Genomic DNA, 19,286 nt, shown 5'->3' with positions numbered 1-19,286 from the left:
AAAATAAAAATTTTGTTACAATCAATAAAAATTTTGTTATGATACAAAATATATGACAATTCTATTACACATTTTTGTATAGATAAAAAAAAAATTAAGAAAACGTACCTCTAAATTACAGCGATCAACATCAGATGGTAATCGATAGTTTGTAATAATAAGCAAGTGATAAGGATATATTTTAGCTGGTTCATGTACAAGCATTGAATGTGCCATATTTGGTAAGCTTCTTCGAATTAAACCAGTTTGTGGATAATGATAAGATAATACGCCCGAATAGGTACTTGAGGCAGGCAATTCACCTCCCATCTAAAAATAAATTAAAAGATGTATTTATAAAATAAATTCATCACGTATATGTATTTCAAAAAAACTTACCAATGCCCTTCTATCACCTTCTGTTATTGAATCCACTGAAGCTATATTATTACAAAAAAAAAAAAAGAAAAGTTCATCAAAATTTTATTTCCCTTTTTTTTATATTAAAATAAAAAAAAAAAAACAGATTAATTTGTGAAATTCACCTCCATCGGATTTCCCACAACTAAAATCAGTACTGTGGGTTTTATCAACTAGTCCGCCATATGAGAAATCCTATAAGATATATATTTATATATTTTTTATATTTATTATGTTAGGTCTTGATGTAAAGATGGGTTCATGCTTTTAAAATAAAAATATTTTAATGAACTTAAATTTCAACTCAATGCCATCCTAATAACTTATTTTATTAACAATAACTTTTAATAAAAATATTTCTTTGAGTTTTACTTAAAAATTATTCATACATGCATCAACAATGAAACAAAATTAATTTATTCTTCAACTTTGTAAATTATTTTAAAAGTTTTCTTTACTTTTTAATTACTTTTTTAAATGATACAGAAATAAAAATTATATATAAATTATATATATTTCAAGTAAATATAGATGCACTAAATTTTAATACTTGCATTATTTAAAATTTTTAGTTTTCTTATTGTTAAGTTAAAGTGAATGCGAACATTGTGTTGAAATTTAAAAATATAAATATATATATATATATGAATATAAAATGAATGTGTGCTATGAAAAGGGAATTTTGGATTGTAAGTCAAAGCATCAAGCAAAACAGTTTTTAAGAAAATGTAATTGGCAATATAATAAAAAGTGCAATTTAATCATTATTTGGAAATATGTGAACTAAAGAAAAATTTTATAAAATTTTTACAACACCAAAAATAATATTAATATACATTTTGCAATTAAAGAACACATGAGAAAAAATCAGTTTTCATTTTCTTATTCAATAAAATCTTAAATATTTTCTTTTTTTATAATTATAATTTTATTTATACAAATAAAAGTTAATTAAAAATTGTCAATATTATTAAATTGATGTAAAGCATAAATCTGTATTATTAAAATTTTTATGAATAATATAAATCTCATTGTTCTTATAAAACAAAGAGGAATTCTTTGTGTAATTTAATTACAAATGTATTTAAAACAAACAAGTAAAAAATTTACAATTTTTCAATGTGCAAAATCAAAAATATTTTTTATGATTTTAATTTAAATAAATAAGAATAAAAAAAAAAATAAAAAAATTCAATAAAACTTAATGGAATAAACAAATAAGAATATGCGAATGGTAACAAACTTGCATAAGAATATACATTCTTATTTTCAAAAGAATTTTGAATTTATGAATGCATTTTCAAAAAACCTAAATTCATCTAATATACCATAGATAGAATCAATTAAAAACTTAAAAGTACAAAAAAATTATGTATATAAAGCTACAAAGAAAAATTAAGTTTCAAAAATATTTTTCACTTTTAAAAACCAATATTCATTTTTTTTTTTATTTGAATAATTGATCAAAAATTTTTTACTGACAAAGGCAATTAATATATTTTAATCTTGAAAAAAAAAATCATATCTAAACTATTTTAATTTTTTATATTCTAAAACTTATTCAAACCGAATTACTATTTCTAAATAATTTAAAACTTAGGATACAAAATTAAAAATATGTAGAAACATAAAAAACATTCAGAATGTAAATTATAATTTGTGTCAAAAAAAAATTTAAATTAATGCGAATTAATTCAATAACATTCATAAAAAATATTAAACCTACAACAGCATACACTATAATAACAAAATATTAACATCTTAAAATTAGAATAAATATAAAACAAACCTTAATACATTAAATTGAGAAAATTAAGAAAAGAAAAATGCACAACCTTTTGAATATATTTTGTATATACACAAAAATAGAAAATGTAAAATAAAATTTAAAAATAAAATTAATTCAAAAAAAGGAACTTTGACTAAAACGGAAAATATAAAAGGAAAATATTGTGAAAAACAAACTTTATTGCGAAAATTTTTAAGCATTTCCTAATTGTCGATTTGTTTTGATTTTTATTTTGAATTACAGAATAAATTAATTATAGCTTAAAATATTGTTTTAAAAGTTGGTTATAATTAGAATATTTACTTATATTAAAATTATATACGAAACATGTAGATTAAAATGAATAATTTAAAATAATAACGTAGAAGTAATATAAAGAAACCGTGTTGTGTTAATTGAAATGTTTCCGAATTCTTAAGAAAATATTTAAAGTATCTTTAAGAAATTAAATGTGTAATATTCATTTTTAGCGAAAATGAAATTAAATTAAAAAAAAATCATTAATTTATTACATATTTATATGAATAAACCTATGTAAGAACAATAGTATATGAAATTTGAAAAATGAAATTTTTTATTTCATTAAATTCACCGAACTTTAATAGATAAGATCTTATTTAACCTAAGTATTATTTCTAAATAATTTAGATATTAGATTTGAACTTTGAATAAAAAAAAAATTAAAACTGTAATATTACTAATTGTAAATTATTAATAATTAAATTAAATTTTTTAGTTTAGGAAATGCTTTTAGAAAGAAAACACATCGACATTTATTTAAAAGCTTACGGTAGCGGTAGGTTGTGCAACAGAACCAGTAGTTGTAGCAGAACTGAAAGTATGCGAGCGAGGAGCCAAAGTGTATCCAGGTTTAGGAACATGACGTCGCGAACTCACCACTTTTGATAATTTTTTTTTTTTTAAAGATGTTGTAAATTTTTCAATATTTAAAACAGTTTTGCAATATTTCATAAATTAATAGCAAAACAATATTATAATTTCCCAGGCGCATAAAAATTTGTTAGATTCAATATTGAATTTTATATAATGATATTTTTTGTTTTTTAATTTATTCAAAAGCAGCATTTAAAATAGAAAGAAAAAAATATTTCTCATAAATATTCTGCCATGTTTAAAAAAATAACTATATTTCAATGTAATCATATTTTTTATTAACTATTATTAAAACCTAATATTTTGAAGTAAGATTTTCTTTCGAAATTAGCTATAGTACATTTTGATATAACAAAAATTTAAGCAAAATTTTAATTAAACTTTAACAATGTATTTTCATTTTTTTTTATTTTAAAGATATTTAAACCTATATACAGAGTAAAATTTGGGTAAAAAAAATTATCTGATTCTTTTTCAATAATAGATTTCATTCAAGAAAATCTTACTTTTACTTTTTCCTGATCACTTAGAAAAAAAAGTAAATGAAATAAAAATTTTTTTATCGGTAATCATTTTGGTATTCTTCTTATTTGACTTTGTCGCAATTAATGAAACTTCTAATGACAAGAGTAATTAACAGCTAGTCATTCCTATGATGAAAGGGCAAAACCACACGATTTTGTTAATACAAGAAAACTATAAAAGCAATGTGATTTTTGTTATTCATTTATTTTAATTGTAATTACAATTATTCATTGTTATTTTTACTAAAGAAAAAACCTTTACTAAAAAAAGTACAGAAAAATGCATCCCATTTTTATTTAATTTTATATTCTTATTTTGTTAAATTTTGTATAAATGTGAAAAGAACAGAGTGTGTTAATAAAAAAAATGTTGTTTAATGAAGATTTTTTTTTTTAAATTTTATAGTTGCATTTGATTTTTTGTTTAATTAATTTGCACTTACTGAACTATAACCATTTCTAATTGAAGGCGGTAATGTGGAAGTTTTAAAGCCGTATCCTGGTTTTGGTGGCGATCGATAGGAATGTATTGCTATTTTTATACAATTTTGGAAAAAATAGTATTAAAATTTAATATTGCTTTTCTGATCTTTTTGTATATTAAATTTGTTAGAATGTTATTCAAAATTTGTTTTTATTATTTTAATTTTATTATCTGAAATTGTTCGCTATGAAGGTAAAAGTTTCATTTTTGCAGCAAATATTATTTATTGTAATTTTGATTTTAGTAAAAAAAAGTAATTTTAACAAAGCGGAAATAAAAAAGGATATAATTATATTATGTAATAAAAATTTTTTATATAATTTATAGTACAAATATGAAGAAAAGTTGTCAAATCCTTCAAAACCGTGTAAGTACGTAAAAATCGTACATTTTCATTTTAAATTATTTTAATTAGCAACATATAACATTTAACTATTTTAATATTTAGCTACATATTTTTTTACTTGAAATGAGTTCTGCTCTTTATACAAACATTAGATTTACATAAATTCGTTATGATTTTTATAAAAATTTAATCGAAAAAGTTTTTAAAAACAATAAATCGTAAAAAATTAATGATGAAAATTTTCAATCAACATGTTTGCCCAGAACATAGTTCACTACAGAATATTACAATTCATTTAAAAATACGTAATAAAAATTTAAAATTTTTAATTGACAATTTGATTTTAAATAAAATCAATTTATTGTTTTTAAATTGATACCGAAATTATCTTTTAGTAATTCTTTTCTTCATATTTATTGATTATAATTTAAAATAAAACATTATTAAAATTATAAATAAATTTTAATTTAAGAAAAACTGAAAGCCAATTGTTAATTAGGGAGGCATACCATTATAACTGGGTGCATTACCAAGTGATTTTCCAACGGATCCTCTATAGCTAGTTGATCTATCAAATATTTCGTCATCATAAAATGGTTTTTGGTGATCTGCATTTCTAGATGGTGAAGCTCCTACAGGTGATTCATAACTACAAAAATATATGTTGATAATAAAAACTTTATGAAAAAAAAAAAAACAAAATGTTCGTTTTAATAGTTAGCTCTACCGTAATTTATAAACAGGCTCTTTTGATGCAGATGGTGTTCGTGACGCATTTCTCGGATCCAAATTTTGTTGCTTCCATTTTCTATATCTAACAGCTTCCTTGAGATCCCTTGCTATTACAGAACCCATATTTGAATTTAATTTTTCTAATTCTTCGGCTTCTTTTTTTAAACGTCTGAAAGAAACATTAACTAATTACTAATTTAAAATAATTTTAAAAATAAAAAAATATTTACTCGGTTTCTGGTTCCTCATTTTCTTCATTGTCTACTTCGTCTTCATCAGAATTTGGTACACCTCTATATGTATCGGAATATCTGCGTCTTCGTTCGGGATCTGTGTATGGATAAGGAGGGGCAGGAAAATCATCACGTTCTATTTTTGGTTTTTCGCCAGGTGGCGGTTTTTTTGCTCCTGGATAATGTGATAATTCTATTGGTTCTTCGTTATTCATATGTGGACTTTTTGGTCTCGGTGTTTCCGAACGTATTGTATCAACTAAAACTTTCATAGCACTACGAGAATGTGGTCTAGATGAAGGTCGACTGCTTGTTGTACTACCAAAATTAGATGGTCTATGAAAGTGAGGTGAAACTGGGGCTTTGTCATATGGTTCAATTGGACGACGTAAGTAATGTGGTTCATCGGTTAAGTAACTATAAGTGTATATCCTGGAAATGTCCTCATAACCATGTCGACCATATTCACGTAAAATTAATCCTGGACTTACAGTGCGATACTAAAATTAAAAGCAATAATTAATTTCAATATTGAAAACGAATGCAATCACTATTAAAATACAAATTTGCTATTGTGTTTTAAAAATTTAGCGATTAAAATGTTGGTGCTTTATTTTAGTTGTGCTTCCAACAATATGTTTCAAAACATGACAATAGCAAACACTTAAAGCGAAAAGTATTAAAAATTTTGGCGGTGTTTTTAAAAATTAAAAAATGAATTAATAAAATAAAAAATTAAATAAAAGTAAATAAAAATTAAAATTACAAACCTTTCGGCTAGAATAAATAGAACCATTAATGCTTGGTGTTCTCGAACGTAAAAACTGCAAAAATGCAAGCCAAAATAATGTTAAATTAAAGAAAAAAAAAGAAAAAGCTACATGCATGGTTTTACAAAGTTTTAAATTAAAAAGCCCAACAAAAAATAAAAAAAAGCAATTGAGTGAGTTTATTTTATTACTATTATTTGCTCATTGCTTAAAATCGTGATAATTTTAGAAAATATTTCTTAAAATGAAAACGTTCAATAACCAAAATTAATTACCATTTCACTTATCGCACTAGAACTAACATGATCACATTCACCATCTGTAAAGTTTCCATTTTGTCCAACAGATATTGGACCCCCATTTAATAAAGCACCTGTTTCTGATGGACCAGGTCCACAACGTGGATGCCATATAGCACTACCTTGTAAATACATTTCTTCACCATCACCAAATGGATCACCACATTTGGTACACCTAGCACAAGTCGGATGAAAATGATGATTATCGCCTGCCTGCAGGACTTTACCACTAATATATCGATTGCAATAAGCACATTTAACTCCAAAAGATTTTTGGTAACATTTCTCACAATATGGTACACTATCTTTTCCCATATATTCGCCATTTAATACAGCACTACATGATTTACAACGAAAGCACCATATATGCCATTGGCGATCCAATGCTATTAATGCTTGCCCTTCTTTTAATAATTCCCCACAACCGGCACATTCATTTGGATCATAATCTTTTCTTAAGCTAGCACGATCTGATATAACACCTGATTGATTTTGTTGATGGGCAGTAGCACGTGTTGGGCTCATTGATGACACTTCACGTTTAATTTTTTCTTGTTCTTGCGGTGGTTGTTGTTGTAATTGCTGTTGTTGTTTTAGTTGAATTTGATTATTATGCTGATTATGTATTTCAGGTTGAGTTTCTATTTTATTAGATAATAATGATTTCGCTGGTGATGCTGTAGTTGAAGATTGCGCGACACAATTTTCACACAGAACATCTTTACCAATATTTGTTACCTAAAATAATTTTTTTTTATATTAGAATGAGATAGAACATATGAAAAGGAAAACTTATTGGCTTACTTTACTTCCAGATTGAAATGGATGTTTACATTTTGTGCATGTAAAACATTTCTGATGATAGGTATTTCCCATCGTTGACACAACTTCACCTTCAACATATTGATTGCAGGCAGCACATTTAGTACCATAAAGTTTTTGGTAATCTGGTATACAATAATATGAAGAATCTTTGGTGAAAAAACCACCAGTTGCTAAAGATTTTTTACATTTACAACATTGAAAGCAACTCTTATGAAAATGTTTGTCGGCAACACGTAAAACTTCACCGGTGCATTTCTTTTGGCATTTAGCACAATAAACTTTGTTTTTGCCTGAAAATATAAAATAAAATAATTTTAGTTTATAAATATCTTAAATTAAAAAAAAAAAACAATTATACAAATACGTATTAGAACATTATAGTTTTCATTTATAAATGGAAATCATATCTTTTAGCTCTTTTCATGCTTGTTTTGATATTAATTTAATATTTACAATATTATTTAACACATTAGAGATTTTATTTAGAAATTATGTATTTATTGAATACTTAGCTTTCTGAAAAACACAATTTAATGAACTCTTAAAGAACCATCTCATATAAAACGAAACAATAACATACTTAGAATCACTTAATAAAGAAAGATTAACTATCCCTTTAATAATTTTCAGCAAAATTTAAAAACATGTTGGAGCAACTTCTTTCATCAAGAGACAAAACCTAAACTATATAATTATGAACATTGCAATATATTTGAAAGCACAAACTTGACGTAAATAACAAAAAACTTTGTATTTCATATATTTACAACATATAATCTAACATTAACAAAATTGTTACACACTTTGTAACACTTAAATCAAAGACAATTGAAACTAAGCAGTTAGATACGAATTATAAAATCAATTCTTAACAGAACCAATCATTAAAATTTTAATACATGCTCCAATTAATTTATTATGTTCATTACTCTATTTCCTTTGAATTTTGAAGAACACAATTAACTTTAAACCAATTATCAAGTTACATGAAATCATAAACTACTTTTCTTGAATACTAAACATAATATGTTAGACACATACTTTCCACTTTGATTATTTGCTATAAACAAATTGTTGAAGACTCTTTTGAACATCAATATTAAAATTTCACAATGTTTATTTTAAAAATAATTTGAAAAGAAATAACAGAGAAACTAACCAGCCTTACACAAAACAAAAAAGACATTTAAAATGAAATTTATTATATTGCAATAAAATTAATTACAATTTTATTGAAAATTGAATGTATAAATAAAAATTTAAATACTAGAATTAAATTTTTAATTAATTAAAGATTTCCCCTTTTTGTATTTATTTATTTAAATTCAAATACTCGTATAGTTTTATTTATTTTATTTTCATAATAAATTTTAATTATTCACAAATTCTATTAATAATATTATAAATTTTATTTTAATAATATTATAAAATTTACATATTATACATACTTTCATCCATCTGGTATATTTGCTTAATTTATTCAGGTATGTATGTTGCCTGTATATGTATGTATATTGAATGTAGTACATCAAATGTTTGCATTTTAAAAATAAAAATTAAAATTTTCCGTCATTATATAATATATTTAACTCTATGAATTATCATATTAACATTAATATTTCTAAATTAAAATTAAATTATTATTTTGCAACAATATTTCTTTAATTAGAAACAAATTTGTCAAAAAGTTGATGAAAATCCAAGCACGTTTTTAAATTATAATGATTACCCAACTAACAATTGAAAATAATGAATAAGTTAGCGAAAAAATATCTACCGTGAAGACTAAATGTGTAATCGACAAATTACAACATAAAATGCGCGTTGATTTCTTTTGCATCTTATTCGATATTGCAGTTAACAAAAATATTGTAACTTTTGATGTTGTCAACAGAGTTTTTGCAGTATAACCTTTAATGCAAAAAACAAATGTCACCTTACAATTTTTTTGCCATTATTGTTATAAAAAAATTTCAACTGCTTATTTTGTTTTTTTTTGAAAAAGGGAACTGTTGGCAACTGATTGTATGCAAAAGTTGTATAAAGAAGTTGATATCAAATATTTTTAGCATAAATTGATTGATAGACGCTTGGTAACCCTTAGATGCAACTATTGTCGAGCGGAATTTGGCATTATCGATTACACCTTAATTGATGAAATTTAAATATGTAATTGTATAATGAAAAAAACTAGCTTGTTATATAAATGTACGGAAAAGCATTAAATGTCTTATTAAAACTAAAGTTTCCTATAAAATTATCCAAGTTCATAAATTAATTTTACTACTTTTATTGATTTATTACCAAAGCAATTTAATTAAATAAAATTGATTTTCTCCTAAATAGCACTTTATTATACGAAAATTAAGAGTAAAAAGTGTGTATTAGACGCTAAGAAAAATACTTTTAAAAATTACTCGTAATTGTATTAAAATTTAAATTAATTAAAATTTTAAAATTTCATTTTCAATCTTAATATGCGAAAATATAACATTATCGTTCTTTTAAAATTCACTAAATTATTACTGAGATTTAACTGATTTAAATTGTTTAATACCCATATTTGACTAAACCAATTCATAATGACAACCATTTTAATACAAACTTCAAAAAAAAAAAGACTTACCATCGCGCTTTTTTTTTTTAAATAAGAACAAATCTACATAAAATTAAAAATATCTACTTATAATTTTTTTTAATAGCACGTTAATATTACCTTGCATATACAAAAATATTTTATAAATTTTCTCTAATTAAAAAACTCAAAATTTACTTTGAAAATCCCTTCTTAAATACATACGCAATCAATGTACAATTCAAGACACATATATAATTATGAATTAATGAAACAATTGGAGTAATTAAATATTTAGTTTAGAAAATATCTATGCGTATACATCATATGAGTTTTTAAATAATTTTAATGACTAAATTAGTTCAATATTATGTATGAAGATTAGTTAACCTTTAAGTGACTTGAAACCATAAATTTTTATTAAGTAATTGTAATAAAAATAAAATTCCAAAAAAAATTTTTTATTCTTTTTTTTTTCTTTCTATACTCGTAATTTTAGAATAATATCAATTTAAATCTTTTTATATATGATTTCCTTAGTTATAATTTGAAAATTTAAAATTATCATATTGTCACATAAAGTTTAACATTAACAAAAAAAATTATTTTCGTTTCATGAATTCTCTTGATGATATATATGTATGTATGTACGTACAATTCAATAATTACTTATTTAAGAAACAAAAAAAAAAAAATATAAAAAAAAAAGAATAATTTCTTTGCTTCTATAGTTTTGAATCCCTCCTTACCATAGCCGAAACAATAATATCCAAAAATTTCTCTTAGTTCATAGTACAAGAATACCACCTCGGTCATTCTATTTAAAAATTATGTTGAACTATAAAATAAAAAAAAATGTTGGTTTTTATAATAGATATTTTACATTATTTATGAAATTTCTTACATATATGAAAAAAAAATGCTTTTGGTTTTTTAAGAATTTCTCATTTTTTTACACAAATTACTTAGATAGTTTAACATTTTTTTGTATCTAATAATAGAATAGGTATATAGAAGAAAATTAAGAATTCATTTTAATTAGTATATATACATAGATAGTATAAAAGAAGATTCTTAGAAAATTTTAATTATACGAAAATAATCCAATATTTTCAACTACTCCAATAATAATCAAAAAGTGCTTTAGCAAAGAAGTTTTAACTGAAAAAAAAAATTGTGACTTTTACTAAAATCAAATAAATAATTTAGATAAAATACCTACATTTCTACAAATATAAAATTTCTACTTTTTTCTACATAATAGATTCTCAATTTTACCTAAAAGTAAGTTAGATTTTTCTTATTTTTTAATAATTATTATAAAATTCATACTCTGTGATTTGATATAAATATTTTGGCTATATCAGCCATATCCATATTTAAATTTTTTTTTTAATTTTTTTATACTATTTATTATTTTATTTATAGAGGCAAAACCCGTTAATTAGAATTGGAATTAAGCATTCCAAATAAATTTCTTTTTTAAAAAATTTCTTCACCTGTTTGTGAATGTGATAATACCTTAACCATCCAACACATTTACGATGATTGTCACAAAATTTCAAGTATAAGAATAAAATACACAATATTCAAGTCTTGTAAAGTGAAGACGAAATATATCACAACAATATTTTTGAATTCTTAAAAGAAATTTTGAAGACCTTTTTAAAAAATTATTTACCTTTGTATTGTATAACTTTATATATACATAATTACATATTGTAAAATTATGTATGCATCTTAATTAATTATTAAAAATTATATTAAAAAATTATATGTCAGTAACCGAAAATAAAGTTTGCAAGTTCATTTCAAATGCAGTTGACTACATTTTTTGTCTGTGAAATTTTTTACGAATGTCAACACTTACAACAGCTGAATAAATTTTTAATATGCTCACATAATTTCTTATTTTTTCTACTTTTCCATTGAGATTACTCATTACCTCTTAATATAAAGTTTGTAGAAAAATAATATATACTTATATTTATTTGAATTCAAAAATAAAAAACATTTTTGGGAAAAATTAATAATATTATTGAGTTAAAAAATTCAAAAATGTACTGAAATTTCAAAATTTTCAAATAATTTTATTTTTAAAATCTGATCGTTACTATACATAAAATTTTAATTGAAAAAACAAAAACAATGTTTGGTATATAACTATTTTACATAATTCTTGTACTCAAATCTTTATTTTTCATAAATGATTTCCTATATGTAATTAAGATGCGATTACTTTTTTTAATTATCACTTCGTTTATTCATTCTACTTAAACAACTGCGGGAACATAAAGAACTTGACTAAATAAATAAATTTTGACATTAAAATTTTGTGTCAAATAATATGACAGACATAATATTAGTGCACAATATGTATGTAAATATATTTATGCAATTAAGATGCTATAAACAAATTTTTTCGTACACTTAAGCTTTTCTCTTTTATATTATTTCATGGTCAAAAATTGCTTATAATTGATTACTTAAGTATTACAAGATGATATTGGAAAATATTTATTGAATAATTTAAAATAATAATTTCCAAGTCATTTATTTTAATATAACGGTATAGAAAATTTTCACTGCACTCAAATAATAACAATTATTATTAATATTTAAATAACAATACCAGCACAATACAAATTTTTCTTTCAAATACCAAACCAAAATGTTAAAAATACCAAACAATTTTAAAAATTTTTAACTAATAATAAAAAAAATTTCACACCCTTTTTACTCAAATTCTAAGTTATAAATAACAAAAATTTAATTTTATTATTTTTTTTCTACCAATTAAATTTAAATTTTTCTTAATATGGTCTAACATTTTATAAAACTGAACACAATTTACAATTTGTGCATATCATTTTATTTTTTTGTATAAATTAAATTTGTTTCAATTTTTTCCCTTCTTCTCGTAGCGCATACCAATGTTTTAGTTAAAAAATAACATCGACTACAAACAATAGCATTACTCCTAATTTACAATATATTATTGTTTTAATTGAAAAATTAAGTCAATTTTATGAATTTAAAAATTAAAACAAAAAATTGTAAAACAGAAATCCAGTAGAGCAACAAAAACAAATTCGAATTGATAACTTATATGACACGAATGACATAAAATGTATGCACGATAGACCCATATGTATATCCATATGTGAAGTAAAGCCGCTATCAATTATACATATGTATTGTGCATGTAAACATAATATAAATATGAATGTATATCTAATACAGTTTTGTATATTTTAAATACCCAGTTTATGTTATGCACATATTTAATTAGATGCTAGGGCACATGTAGTGTAGGATAATGTATTCGAGTACACACAGATGTTATTAAAATTGAAAGGTGTCACGACATGAAAAAAGTTACTTATGTTAACTAAAATAAAACTAAAAGCCATAAATTCTAGTACATGTTTATAAGTAGTTGGGCTCTTTATTTTTCGTCAATACTGTGTATAAAATTATAAATTCATAATAAATAGTACTTCCAAATAAATATATAATAATCGTATGTATAATAACATTAACGACCATTAATAACCAAGTACGTATATGCACTAATGGTTATTATAAAAATAAACTTCTGTGCTACCGGACGTCTAACCTAAACTTAATTTGAATTTTAACAAAATGATAAACTTCTCTTTACATTTTTAAATATCTTTATTATCAATGTCAAAGAGTGAACAAAAACAAACATCCATATTAAAAATTCATTGTATGAATATGTACTTAAAAAGAAAAAGAAAAACAATAATAAATTATGAGAAAAAAGAAAAACTAAAAGAATAAATGACATACAAAAGACAACAAAAGGCAGAAAAAATTTAATTGGAAAATATTAACAGTTAAAAAAAAAGTTCTTTAGATAGTTATGTCATCAAGTCATCATTATGATTATATTTGAGTAATAATGCAACAGCGCCAACAAAGTTCATAAATGATATGACATTTTATCGTTGATCATGTCAACTATACAAAATACAGTTTATTTTATAAAGATAAAAATAAATTATAATAAATAAGCTTTTACTTTTATAATTAGATAATAATTTTTTTATTTTATTTTGTTATTATAAAATAATACGGCAGTAAAATTAAAATTTTTATCACACTTTTATTAAATAATATTGATTTTCGTCTACCTAGCACTCAAAATACGATGAAATAGTAAAATGAGTGTGCATTAGACGGTGGAACTAGAAGAAATTTGAAATTTTAACAATGATATAATAATAATAAGGATCTTCCAAGAGATTATTGTGAATGTAACTATAAAAAATGAAATGATTACATTCATGTTATTTTGTAATTATCAAATATTTTGACAATAAAAACGATACTTTTATCATACTCTTCTTATTTAATAATATTGATTTTCGTCTATCTAGCACTCAAAATACGATGAAATAGTAGAACGAGTGTGCATTAGACGGTAGAACTAGAAGAAACTTGAAATTTTAACAATGGCCTCACTAATATAATAAGTATTTTCCAAAAGATTATTGTGAATGTAACTGTAAAAGATGAAATGATTACATTCAAGTTATTTTGTAATTATCAAATATTTTGACAATAAAAACGATACTTTTATCATACTCTTCTTATTTAATAATATTGATTTTCGTCTATCTAGCACTCAAAATACGATGAAATAGTAGAACGAGTGTGCATTAGACGGTAGAACTAGAAGAAACTTGAAATTTTAACAATGGCCTCACTAATATAATAAGTATTTTCCAAAAGATTATTGTGAATGTAACTGTAAAAGATGAAATGATTACATTCAAGTTATTTTGTAATTATCAAATATTTTGACAATAAAAACGATACTTTTATGATACTCTTCTTATTTAATAATATTGATTTTCGTCTATCTAGCACTCAAAATACGATGAAATAGTAGAACGAGTGTGCATTAGACGGTAGAACTAGAAGAAACTTGAAATGTTAACAATGGCCTCACTAATATAATAAGTATCTTCCAAAAGATTATTGTTAATGTAACTATAAAAAAATGAAATGATTACATTTCTGTTATTTTGTAATTATCAAATATTTTGACTATAAAAATGATACTTTTATCATACTCTTCTTATTTAATAATATTGATTTTCGTCTATCTAGCACTCAAAATACGATGAAATAGTAGAACGAGTGTGCATTAGACGGTAGAACTAGAAGAAACTTGAAATTTTAACAATGGCCTCACTAATATAATAAGTATCTTCCAAAAGATTATTGTGAATGTAACTATAAAAAAATGAAATGATTACATTTATGTTATTTTGTAATTATCAAATATTTTGACAGTAAAAATGGTACTTTTATCATACTCTTTTTATTTAATAATATCGATTTTCGTCTATCTAGCACTCAAAATACGATGAAATAGTAGAACGAGTGTGCATTAGACGGTAGAACTAGAAGAAACTTGAAATGTTAACAATGGCCTCACTAATATAATAAGTATCTTCCAAAAGATTATTGTGAATGTAACTATAAAAAAATGAAATGATTACATTTATGTTATTTTGTAATTATCAAATATTTTGACAGTAAAAATGATACTTTTATCATACTCTTTTTATTTAATAATATCGATTTTCGTCTATCTAGCACTCAAAATACGATGAAATAGTAGAACGAGTGTGCATTAGACGGTAGAACTAGAAGAAACTTGAAATGTTAACAATGGCCTTACTAATATAATAAGTATCTTCCAAAAGATTATTGTGAATGTAACTATAAAAAAATGAAATGATTACATTTATGTTATTTTGTAATTATCAAATATTTTGACAGTAAAAATGATACTTTTATCATACTCTTCTTATTTAATAATATTGATTTTCGTCTATCTAGCACTCAAAATACGATGAAATAGTAGAACGAGTGTGCATTAGACGGTAGAACTAGAAGAAACTTGAAATGTTAACAATGGCCTCACTAATATAATAAGTATCTTCCAAAAGATTATTGTTAATGTAACTATAAAAAAATGAAATGATTACATTTCTGTTATTTTGTAATTATCAAATATTTTGACAGTAAAAATGATACTTTTATCATACTCTTCTTATTTAATAATATTGATTTTCGTCTATCTAGCACTCAAAATACGATGAAATAGTAGAACGAGTGTGCATTAGACGGTAGAACTAGAAGAAACTTGAAATTTTAACAATGGCCTCACTAATATAATAAGTATCTTCCAAAAGATTATTGTGAATGTAACTATAAAAAAATGAAATGATTACATTTATGTTATTTTGTAATTATCAAATATTTTGACAGTAAAAATGGTACTTTTATCATACTCTTTTTATTTAATAATATCGATTTTCGTCTATCTAGCACTCAAAATACGATGAAATAGTAGAACGAGTGTGCATTAGACGGTAGAACTAGAAGAAACTTGAAATGTTAACAATGGCCTCACTAATATAATAAGTATCTTCCAAAAGATTATTGTGAATGTAACTATAAAAAAATGAAATGATTACATTTATGTTATTTTGTAATTATCAAATATTTTGACAGTAAAAATGATACTTTTATCATACTCTTCTTATTTAATAATATTGATTTTCGTCTATCTAGCACTCAAAATACGATGAAATAGTAGAACGAGTGTGCATTAGACGGTAGAACTAGAAGAAACTTGAAATGTTAACAATGGCCTCACTAATATAATAAGTATCTTCCAAAAGATTATTGTGAATGTAACTATAAAAAAATGAAATGATTACATTTATGTTATTTTGTAATTATCAAATATTTTGACAATAAAAATGATAAGTACTTTTATCATACTCTTCTTATTTAATAATGTTGATTTTCGTCTACCTAGCACTCAAAATACGATGAAATAGTAAAATGAGTGTGCATTAGACGTTAAAAATTATCAAAACCATATTATGCAGTTTTGTGTTAAAAACTGAAATCGATTTTCATAAAAATAAATTTAAAATTTTGTAGTTTTTTCTCTTCTTTACAAAAAGTTAATAAATAACTTTTTTGTATTTTTAGACGCGGAAGGCCTTTAGAAATTTTACACAAACTTTTTATTCATTATTTTTCATTTTCCTTCTTTTTTTTAATTAACTTTTACAAACGATGGATCCTATTCCATTTATTATTTCTCGCTCATTTTAGATATGAACTTGTTGAACAAAACTGCATATCTCTATCTATATACTTTATCCCTATGCACATTATGAATATATGTATGCTGTATACAATACTTGTCATTCATATTGGATCATCCCAGACTTTATTATGCTCTTTAATAACAAAACTATAAGTAAAATAAATATCCAATGTAGGTGGAACAAGAATGTCTCATTCATTCAATAAATCTATCCATTTTTAAAAGAAAAAGAAATGAAAAACTCATCATGATCATCATATAAAGTAATGGTAATCAGTAATCATCATCAGCCAAGCATCAACATAAACAAGAAAAATATGAAAAAGGAAAATTTATCTTTTTTAATTTTCCTTATTTTAGTAAAAGTTCTTGGTAACTCTAAGAAAGAAAAGAAAAACTCTTTGGCTCTCTTTTCATGATAAAATTAGAAAATTGTTATAGAACAGAATTATTACGAAATAAAGTCAAAACCAAGAACTAGGAGAAGAAGAACAAAAATTTATCCGCAGTGTATAAGGCACATTTTAGCCGTAATTCTTTTTGAAAAATTATGAACCTATATAAAAAAAAGTTTGCATTCATTTTATTTTAATGTTTGTTTTTACTTTTTACATGAATGAGAATCGTTGTTTCCCCTTGTTAGTGTTACCATTGTTTGTTGAATTTTGGAATGAACACCTTTTTTTTATTATTTTAAATATTCATTCAAGATTTCTAACTAATTTGGTTTTCTAACTCTTAATTTAATTTCCGAACAAATTGTTCGTTTGAATCTTTTATTCACTTGTTTACTAAAAAAATTTTATTTCTTAAACACATTCTTACATTTGCATATTCCTTCAGATTTATTTCATTCCTATATTTGTAGACATGTACATATTATGTACATCTTTTTGTTCCTGCACTCATTAACACGCGATAAAAATGTTGTGGCATAACAATGTAACTTAGTATTAATAACTCTTATTCAATTTTGACATTAAAATGTCAAATAATTCCGTTTTTCAATATTTCATCCTCTTTTATTTCTTAGCATATGGCATGATTGCTACATTTGCCGTGTACACACAATATAACAGGCTCATTTACTTTGCTTTTATTTTATAAATTCTTAAGTTTTTTATCAATTTTTTTATGTTTTTTTTTTGTCTTATAAAAGAATATTACGAGGGTCACTATTTATATTTCGGGTCTAGCAATAAAAAACAAACATTTATCATTGGAAATGATGTTATTGTTTTTCAAAATATTCCCCATGAAGATCAATACACTTTTGCATGCGCTGAAACCAATTTTCGTAGCACTTTTTCCACTCCGATTGAGACACCTCCAAAACATGGTTTTTGAACGCATCGACTGCTTCTTCAGGTGTTGAAAATCGTTGTCCACGCATTTTTTTTTTGATGTGAGGGAATAAGAAGAAGTCATTGGGTGCTAAATCAGGACTGTACGGCGGATGACCCATCAATTCGACATTTTGAGTGCTCAAATAGTCCATTGTTTCAGCTGATTTGTGAAAGCTTGCATTGTCATGATGAAGAATGATTCGCCGGCGCTTGTTTGTTTTCCTTATTTCTTCGAAAACTTTCGGCAAACAGATGGTGGTGTACCATTCAGAATTGACCGTCCTACGTTCCACTAAAGGTACTGTGGCCACATGACCGGTTATACCAAAAAAAAACGCGATCATTTGCTTCGATGTGCTTCTTCCACGAACAACTTTTGTTGGATTTGGCTCGTCTTGCAACACCCATACGGTCGATTGCTGTTTCGTTTCGGGCTCATATGCATAGATCCATGATTTATCACCTGTGACTATCTTATAAACGTCTTTTGACGCACCGCGATTGAATTTTTTCAACATTTCTTTGCTCCAATCGACACGAGCCTTCTTTTGTGCAATCGTCAAATTTTTTGGGATCCATCGACAACACACCTTTTTCACGGCAAGATGTTCATGCAATATCTTATGTACGCTGGTGGAACTAATGCCCAAGGATGCCTCAATCTCACAGTATGTCACATGCCAGTCCATCATTATCATTTCGCGCACAGCATCGATGGTTTCCGGCAAAACGACCGAAATTGGCCGACCTTCACGAAATTCATCCTGGAGCGAACGGCGTCCGAAACCAAACTCTTGGTACCAGCGATTTACAGTGGTTTTTGATGGTGCTTCATCACCAAAAGTCGAAACAAGTTGATCGAGACACTCTTGTCTCGATAATCCGCGCCGAAAATCGTAAAA

General features: G+C 24.3%; 1 protein-coding gene across 9 annotated transcripts in view; it reads right to left on the bottom strand.

Annotated features, from left to right (window-relative positions):
* Nucleotides 1-19,286, bottom strand: part of LOC129611976 (actin-binding LIM protein 3) — a 103,176-nt gene that overhangs the window by 3,753 nt on the left and 80,137 nt on the right. Inside the window, exons 2-13 of one of the 9 annotated variants that reach the window (XM_055525412.1) lie at nt 10,620-10,708; nt 8,744-8,792; nt 7,275-7,585; nt 6,447-7,208; nt 6,172-6,225; nt 5,399-5,901; nt 5,164-5,337; nt 4,946-5,085; nt 2,978-3,087; nt 525-594; nt 379-419; nt 109-309 (exon numbers count right to left, since the gene is read on the bottom strand). In XM_055525412.1, the coding sequence (XP_055381387.1) occupies nt 109-309; nt 379-419; nt 525-594; nt 2,978-3,087; nt 4,946-5,085; nt 5,164-5,337; nt 5,399-5,901; nt 6,172-6,225; nt 6,447-7,208; nt 7,275-7,585; nt 8,744-8,753 (2,376 nt within the window). In that variant the 5' untranslated portion in view covers nt 8,754-8,792; nt 10,620-10,708. Of the gene's footprint in view, nt 1-108; nt 310-378; nt 420-524; nt 595-2,977; nt 3,088-4,049; nt 4,139-4,945; nt 5,086-5,163; nt 5,338-5,398; nt 5,902-6,171; nt 6,226-6,446; nt 7,209-7,274; nt 7,586-8,743; nt 8,793-10,619; nt 10,709-19,286 lie in introns of those variants that run through there. The other 8 variants (XM_055525409.1, XM_055525407.1, XM_055525406.1 and 5 more) reach the window with 8 other exon arrangements.

Source organism: Condylostylus longicornis, unplaced genomic scaffold, assembly GCF_029603195.1.
Source record: "Condylostylus longicornis isolate FDR11 unplaced genomic scaffold, ASM2960319v2 ptg000055l, whole genome shotgun sequence".
Classification (NCBI taxonomy): Eukaryota; Metazoa; Arthropoda; class Insecta; order Diptera; family Dolichopodidae; genus Condylostylus; species Condylostylus longicornis.
The sequence above is the reverse complement of the archived record's forward strand: the minus strand, read 5'-3'. Positions and strand labels throughout refer to the sequence as shown.